Source organism: Tuber melanosporum (assembly GCF_000151645.1).
Source record: "Tuber melanosporum whole genome shotgun sequence assembly, scaffold_4, strain Mel28".
Taxonomy (NCBI): domain Eukaryota; kingdom Fungi; phylum Ascomycota; class Pezizomycetes; order Pezizales; family Tuberaceae; genus Tuber; species Tuber melanosporum.
The window spans coordinates 1,645,782-1,654,303 of NW_003299084.1; the positions used below are offsets into that span (position 1 = coordinate 1,645,782).

The window sequence follows — 8,522 nt, forward strand, 5'->3', positions numbered from 1 at the left end:
TACATTCAAAAAAAATCGAGTTTTTCGCTAGGCATAAAAATTTACTACCGCAGTAGGAGCCCCTCGCTAGAACTCCTATATGAAGCCCCCGTTGGGATCACTATTGAGAAACCAAGTCCCTTCTCAGGAAGTTGGCCGACTGGCATCCCCGGAGTTATGTGGGAATATGTACCTCAAGTTGTTTTCGCAACTGTATTGTACTCGAGCCGTGGTTGCTCATTCACGCCACCAGTTAGATTTCCGCTCACCCGTCAATTATTGGAGGAATTCTGGGGAAGAGGACTATTGGAGGAGAAACATAGGAAATACTTATAGTGGTAGGCCGAGGATAGGTGTGTGGGGAAGTGCTTGAATAAAATCCAGGAATAGCGGCTCTGATCCCGGCCCCGCACCCTGGATACGTAGGCGATGGGGTGAAGCGTGGTATACCTAGCGAGTCGAAGGAGAGCTACGGAATGAAGTCTGGAGAATGCTTCTCTAACACAGAAACCTTTTGCGGGCTGTTTTTGTCCTGCCAAAACCCGCACGGGAATCTGATTTCCAATACCTCCATCGCTGGGCAAACTCTTGAACAAACACCTCTGATACGCCGCCTCCGAAACTCAGTAAAAATAAAATAATTATAGGTTATAAAATGGCCAGGTAAAGGGAAATAGGGATTATCCAGATTTCTTACGACATCCCAAAAAATAATAGTATTTCTGGTGCAGCTTTTAACACTCTACAAGGACAGATTCTGTGTTTGGGGGCTCCGAGGTCGAAACAACATTCAGTGGTAAATTGCATCGTAAGCTCGACACTAGGCAATTTTGGTCTCATCGGGCGATTCCCCGTTGTCCTGGCAGTTCGGTTGGCTATCCTTAAGATTATATTCTAACTCGATTTTGGTCAACCCCGTCAATAGGGGGTGAGATATTACAATGCAAAGTATCCGCGACTGGGGTAGGGAAAACAAAGCGGGACCAGGAAGAGTTCTCTTTCAGGTTTCTCATACATCTGTGAGAGCGAAAGACGCAGTTAGAATGCTGTAGGGCCGCCCAGTCCATAAGTTATTATGATACCAGGTGGACCTGGGATGGCTATCTGACTTCTATCATAAGGCCTATCTAAAACGCGGCTTGCGATTGATTGGTGGTGGACTGAGGGTAACTTGTGTCAATTAGAATACCGGTAGGTCCACTATTACCATATCATGCCGACAGAGGACACTTGCGGTAGCATATCATGTGGGGTAAGAAAGAAAGGGAAACAATCCTCTATTTGTCGTTCCACACATGCACCCAAGCTTTCAAGAAGTTTACATGGACCAATAACCATGCTGGCCTTCTAGGCAACCCCAGGTTCTTGCAATACGTACGTAGTCCGAAGCGCTCCTGTGCCGCTGAATGTTGCCAGCCCGATAGTTCTATTAGCGACTAGCGCGGGAGATTTAATTTGGCAGTCCCAAGATGCAACGGCTTTATACGAGTACTGTACCGCCGAGACTAAAAAGCGGGAGGCCTAAAAGATCGGGACCTACCCGAGGGATAAGGAACCCCGCTAGCTGCCATCAGCTCCCACACGGGCTAATATCCACAACTTCTCTATAACCCACTTTTCATCTATCGTCGTTCGTGTTCCATAAAAGAAAGATAAACCAAAAAACAATGAACCTACCAATAACAGATCTCCAAACAATTAGGAGATACTCAATCCGAAGCCACAGGAGAGACTACCGCCAAACATTTACCTCTACCACTAGCCTCGAGGTCAAAGATGTTCAAGAAAAACCCGATGTCCTTAACTTGATGCTCAAGAGCGCTGCTACAGGGGAAGGTAGCTTGCGGGAAACCCCTCAAATATTGATGAGCTCCGGAGCGGCTAACAAACTAGTTAAGCCCCAGACTACCGCTCGCTCTTTCTCACACTCCTCGACTTACTAGCATCCTCTAGGGCTGCTCAGAAGCTGCGATACCCAGACACTTCGAATAAAAGCACCCAACAACGGATCTTACTATTTACCGAAGAATGGCCGAAACAGCTTGACATGAATAGAAATGTGTTGGGTCTTTGCAAAGACGTAGTAGTGAAAGCTCTTTCTCCAGATGCTGATGTCCCCGATGAAGATTTGTGGCGCTCCGTATACTCCCTATTGAGGACCTTGCACTTTTCGGTTTCGGATCTAAATATAATCGAGGAAAATCCTCTCCAAGATTTCTTGATTACCTATCGTCAACAATTCGGGACAAACTATCGTCAGTTCTACCTCAGAACTGCAGGGGGTGCTTCGGGGCTACAGGGGAGCTCGGAAACCTTGGACTTGCTTCTCAAGGAGGCTATCCAGGATAATCGTGAGTCGAAATTAATCCTCTCATATTCGAGATGTTCTATAATTGTTAATTATCATCCCATCGGGTTTAAGAATTCAACAACATGTTCTCCATATTCCTCCAACAAATAGCACTCACCCCGGCTAGCGCGGAGCTTCGGCACCCTATTGGAACTGATACGAGCGTTCGACAACGAATACTGCTCTTTGCTGAGGAATGGCCCCACCAGCTTGCCCCCAACAGTGATACACCCGATCTCTACAAGGACGCATTGCTTAAAGCCCTTACCCCAGGCCTAGACAAGGAATTCTGGTACTGCATGTACAAGCTATTGGATTCCTTTTACTTCTCGAAGATAGAGCTAGAGAAAATCGAGGGGAACCCCCTCCAGGACTTCCGCAGTAAATATCGCCTGTTCTTCCTTGAGAATACAGAGACTACAATTGACCGAGTGCTATGGGACTCCGAGGTCCTAAAGGAAATGCTCAAGAACGCTACTGTACATGAATGTAAGTCATAGTTGATACTTCCACTTTCCACTCACCCAATAGCCGCTAAAGGATCCACTGGCAAGCTTCGACTGGCCGCAAACTCTTTCGTGTCTTTCTCAGCCGGTTGGCAGCCACTGAAGCTAGCCAGGAGCTACGACATCCTCTGGGCTCAGGAACACGCGTTAAACAGCGGATTATGCTCCTTGCTAATGAATGGCCAAACCAGCTTGTTCTTAATAACAAGGCCCTGGATATTTGCGCCGATGTGCTGCTCAAAACTCTCATCCCCGAGACCGACGTCTCAGACAGGGAGCTCTGGTATTCCATCTACCATCTGCTAAACGCCTTGCACTTCTCAGAGCTAGACCTTCAAGTAATCCGGGAGACTCCCCTCCGGGTCTTCCGGCGTAGCTATCGTCTGTTCTTCGTCAAAAAATCCCGGTTTACGATGGACCAAGTTCTAGGAAGCCCAGCAACCCTGCGCTTTTTGCTCAGGGACTCCAGCTCACGAGCAACAGGTCCGGGCTCCCGCGAACTCCTCCATGTTTTCCTCTGCCAATTGGCCCTCACAGACGTCAGCGGGGAATTAAAACACCCAATCGCCTCCGACACAACTGTTGGAAAACGTATATTACTCTTTGCTGAGGCATTGCCGAAAACGCTTGCCCTCGGTGGGGACGTACTCCGCCATTGCGTTGATGTTATTACCAAGGCGCTATCACCTGATGATGAAGTCTCGGATACAGAATTTTGGTACTCAATGTATCACCTACTGAACGCGTTCCCAGCGGAAGAAAGTCCTAGAGCAAACCGGAACATCGCAACCATGGCTAAGGACTATGCAGTCAAGTATGCAAAGGAACATCCGTACCTGCTCGCTTTGAATGTTGGGCTTACGGTTGTGGGGTTCGCAATACCGCCACTCTTGGGGGCTTTGGGGTTTACGAGGGCCGGAGTTAGTGCTGGTTTGGTCCCCCGAGCTCCGTCCTTGACATTTGATGGGTGCAGGATTTTCTTATTCATTTCAATTTACTGACTTCCCGGCGGTGGGGGTGTAGGGAGCGTAGCAGCGGGATGGCAGTCTAGTATAGGACTTGTTCCGAAGGGAAGCTTGTTTTCTATTTGCCAAAGCATTGGCGTGGCGGGGTCTGCGCCCGTGATCACGGCGGCTGCGAATGTATCTTGTTGGGTTGTTAATAGGTTTGCGGAGTTTCAGGGCATGTTTAAGAAGGAGGAGGAAAAGGATGAGCCTGATAGCGACCCGAGAAATTAGATAGTTTGGGCGGGGGTACGGGCAAAGGTCAAGAAATACAAGTTACAGAGTAGTGGTCGCGCCCCTCCAAGTATAGCACCGCAATCCTCTCATGCCAAGGAAGGGATATTATTATTCATCTGGTAAATTCGATATCGCTTCCGCCTGGGAAAGCGCTATTCCTTTGCACTTCGTGAGATGGATTGACTCTTTATAGTGCGGGTAGCTGTGTGAAGAAATGACCAATATGCAAGGATCAGTAAGACTAGACCCGACATTACTCGTGATAATGAGGCCCACATCATCTACAGGTATGGTTCAACAGTATCCTTTCGCGGCCCATTCGCAGCCCACTACGAGTAATATAACTCGGCAAAACAACCGCTTGTCCTAATTGTGGAACCAGGTACAGTACACATGGTCTCCAATCAAAACTACCTGAGTATACCGACAGTCCCCAACAAGGCAGAACTCTTTCTTATGTGCACAGCGCTCGAGAAATATCCCATTCACTCATCAACCTTTGCCAGCACTGGGGCTATGGAAGCGGTGTTTTTGTTCTACCCCACCCGATGAGTAATCAAATTACTCCCTCCTTGCCGTAGTAGGATTAATGAGAGGAGCACGGCGGTTGTTGGCCCGTTTTTTGTTTTTCTGTCTATGCACTGCATCCTTATACTCGTACTATGGCCCAGACCCCTTTGTCCGTCCATCCCGACGTCATCCTGTTTGCTCCCGTTAGGTTTAGGAAGGAGCCGGAATAGGTCCGAATGATCATTTCACCGCCAAAGTGGTAAATGCATAGGAAACGCACATGATACAGACGGTATGTCAGGAAATCCAATGCCCTCTCCCCTTCGTAGCATCATACCGCGTAAGATATCATACCCAAACCATATCGGGGGACCTTCCGCGCTACAACACTGGTCGGCGGAGGGGTCTAGTCGGAAAGGTAAGGGATCGTCACGGATGTGAGAAATTTCGTTTCTAGATTCACCTTGGCATGGTTGTTGGGGCGGCGGGTATCGCTGTACTAGAGTGTGATAATCCGAGTTCACGCAGAACACGGGAGCATCACGAATTATCGCTCGGTCGATGTTCCAGTCGGTGCTCGTGTTCAGAGTTTTTAGTCAGGGTTCTCTGGGGTTGGTAGAGGTGAAGGTTCTGTCGAGTATTGTAATCCTTGTATGGTATGATATGAGAGAGCGTTCGTTATACAAGTATTTCTGTAGACTGAACAGAATCATAATTCCTATTAAATGTATCTAGAAAATGTTTCCACCTGTATCTCACCTAACTCAATGATCATTGATGTTTGGAAGTACTGTTAAAACATTGATCAACAATTTTTGATAGTATGATATTATGATAATATGTCCTATTTACTTTATTCTGCGGCTATTATAATGTAATTTTTCAATTTGTAGAGCAAGGTTATCTTAGTGTGACAAAATACGTATTTTAGAATATGATATAGTATTATATTGTATTATGTAGAATTGTATAAATACAATTGGCCACCCTGGGAGCAAGGGTGTTGAGCCGATTTTGGAAACTTATCTCTCGGGGAAATCTACCACTGCAAGGATGTACCAAAATATTATGATTGGTGGGAATCAATCATGACTAAGCAGGCGGCAAGAAAAGGGGTGTGGAGAGCTCAAACACCAAGGCTCAACCTCGCGAGCAGCAGCAATTCCACCCCAACACATTCTAAACACAGCCCTGACCCCATTATTATAAATCTTTCCACAGCTCTCCAAGGCTTCACTATTACGAGGGCAGAAGAGGCAGAACAAAAGCGGGATTTGAAGGGAAAAAAAATGCACTTCTCAGACGCAGATCTCCAGATAATCAAGCAGAACCCCCTGGATGATTTCCGTGGTACTTATCGTCAATTCTTCCTCGAGAAGACGGACCTTACCGTTGAAAAAGTCCAAGAAAAGCCGGAGATTTTGAAGCTAATCCTTCATGACGCGACTAAGGAAGAAAGTAGGTTATGGATACAATTTCTGGATCCCTCCGGACAAAATAGATTTTACCCGACAATTACTAACAAGGCCCCTTTCCCACTCCAGATGCCCGCGAGCTCTTCCATGTTTTCCTCCTCCAACTATCTCTCACCGATGCCAGCGGGGAACTGCGACACCCCAGTGGTTCCGACACAATCGCTCGAAAGCGAATACTACTGTTTGCAGGCGAATGGCCGAACCAGCTTGACCTTGACGGCGATGCACTGAGTCTTTGTTCGGATGGATTATTCAAAGCTCTTGTCCCAGAGACTGACGTTCCGGACCGGGACGTATGGTCATCCGTGTACAACCTTTTGACCACTTTTCCGGCGGTGGATTCCCCCGAGGCGAGAAAGAACGTTGCTGTCATGGCCAAAGATTACCTGACCAGATACGCCAAGGAGCACCCGTACTTACTCGCTTTGAATATCGGGTTATCGCTCGTGGGGTTTGCGATACCACCGCTCTTGGGGGCTTTGGGATTTACTAGCGCTGGGGTTGGTGCCGGTCTGTGTGCCCTGGGTTTGATCCTGAGGTATGAACTTTATTTTTTTTATCTTGTTTACTAACCTTTATAGGGAATGTAGGTAGTGCTGCAGCGGCATGGCAGTCCGGTTTTATGGGAGCCGTTCCGAAGGGAAGCTTGTTCGCCGCTTGTCAGAGCATCGCAGCGACGGGGTCTGCACCTTTATTCTCGGCAGCTGGGTGGGTCACTAGCTCGACTATTACCGGGGCCACGGTGCTATGGGATGGCATGAAGGGGAATAAAAAAGATACAAAGGGTAAACCTGGAGGTGAGCAGGAAGAGAAATTGTAATGGGTTTTGTTTTTAAGCCCGCTCCCCATCCGCTGCTTCTGGTTGGACTGCCGGGCGCACTTTATGTAACTAGGACTACTGCGTTGGCCGGGTTTCTTTATGAAGGGCATCTTGAGATGACTTCAATCATTTTCTGATTTAGTGTTAGCAATAAAATAAGAACACTCAGTGCTTCCGTTGGGCGCTCTTCTACCCCACATTAAAGTGCCGCCTCATCACGCTAGCGATGCCATCTCAGCCATTACAGGCCCTCGGCATTTCTTCTGTTAAATCCGTGGTTTGATTTCGGTAAATCTGCTAGGGCCCTGGGATTCCCCTGCTCTGCTAGGCAAGTGGAAAACATAGCAAAAATAGCTCTTGGAAGATAGAAAGCAAAAGGAACATGTGCACCGCTTTACTAAGAGAGACGGCAACGGCGTAGTAGCAAATTTAGTTCTATTCAAGTTTCTCCGGCACATGATGGGCGCTCCCTGGGGTACAGTACAGCTGTCGCAGGGAGAAGGATCCCATGGCTGATAAATACCCAAAAACAAAACAATGAAAATAAGTAGATCAACACCAAAATGAGCCTATTTCCCGATCGGGGGTTCCATGTATATCTAACCTGAAATGAAACGGGAACGTTAGTTGTATCGTGCTCAATTGCATACGATATCTAGTGGGTCTTGTGCCTCCGGCTGACAGACCCCGGAGCAGAATGGTGCCAGTGCGTTCGTGGGCAGCGGGGTGCCCATCATGGCGTTTTATCATACGAGGGATATCATCCAAGCCCACCTATGGGGTCCCGGGCTCAGTTTACCGGGTAGGATCGTGAGACTTTTGTGTCAAAGATGTTGAACTCCATTCTCACCTTCCAGAACGGGGAGGGCGGGAAGCAGGGTCCGGAAGGCCGGAGAAAAGGAACTTTCTGCTGGCCGTGGGTAGTACTTTGTTAAAGTATAGAAAGAGGATGACTCCCCAGTGAGGGTAAGTGATATACTGCTTACCTGAGACCACTCGTGAATTGGGCTGGTCATGTTGATGACAGAAGTGAGGGACGAGAATGATCGGATGAAGGATCGGTTGGAAGAGATCGAGGAGAAGGGCTGTGGGAGATGTCAGGAGAAGATACCCCTGCGGAAAATCGCAAGACCGGCAATTATGGGACCGGCAGCGGTGAAACAGGCGATTCCGGTACCGACGGCGGCGAAACCAGAATTGGCAAAACAGGAATTACCAAGGAAGTTACCCGAAGTAATTCCGTCGTACAAAAAGAAAACGGAAGAGAGGTTGTCGTTTGCGACAGTGGCAGGGAGGCCGGTGACAAAACCGGGAGCGAGTAAACTGGGAGATGGATTCACCAGTGTGGAGAGGAAGACATGGAAAGGGACCCTGAAGTCAGGTCCGAATGCCACGATACCGGAGAGGGAGAAGAGGGTCAAATTATTGGCTCTGAGAAAAAGGGATGAGAAATATAGGTTGCCCCAAGGGCTAACAAAGGAAAGGATACGACATGGCATTAACAGAACCCTGTCGGACCTGAACGCGGCAACCCTTTTCTGCGCCAAGGCGGTCGATACAAGGTACGGGGATATCAACCTAACATTGGCGAATGCTAGAGCCAAGGAGATGGTCCGCTATTTCCCTGCCCTGAGGGAAAGA

The 8,522-nt window shown here is 48.2% G+C and overlaps 2 protein-coding genes; both read left to right on the top strand.

Annotated features, from left to right (window-relative positions):
- Positions 1-1,591: 1,591 nt before the first annotated feature.
- GSTUM_00007879001 (uncharacterized protein) lies at positions 1,592-3,836 on the top strand (the record flags this gene model as incomplete). XM_002839731.2 has 4 exons in its annotated part: positions 1,592-1,815; positions 1,878-2,330; positions 2,402-2,818; positions 2,884-3,836. The coding sequence occupies exons 1-4, from the start codon at positions 1,647-1,649 to the stop codon at positions 3,834-3,836; spliced, it is 1,992 nt and encodes a 663-aa protein (XP_002839777.1). The 5' UTR covers positions 1,592-1,646.
- Positions 3,837-5,674: 1,838 nt separating this feature from the next.
- On the top strand, positions 5,675-7,052 carry GSTUM_00007880001 (uncharacterized protein; the record flags this gene model as incomplete). XM_002839732.2 has 3 exons in its annotated part: positions 5,675-6,044; positions 6,131-6,571; positions 6,652-7,052. 3 exons carry the CDS (start codon positions 5,675-5,677, stop codon positions 6,879-6,881), a joined length of 1,041 nt encoding a protein of 346 aa, XP_002839778.1. The 3' UTR covers positions 6,882-7,052.
- Between the last annotated feature and the right edge of the window lie 1,470 nt (positions 7,053-8,522).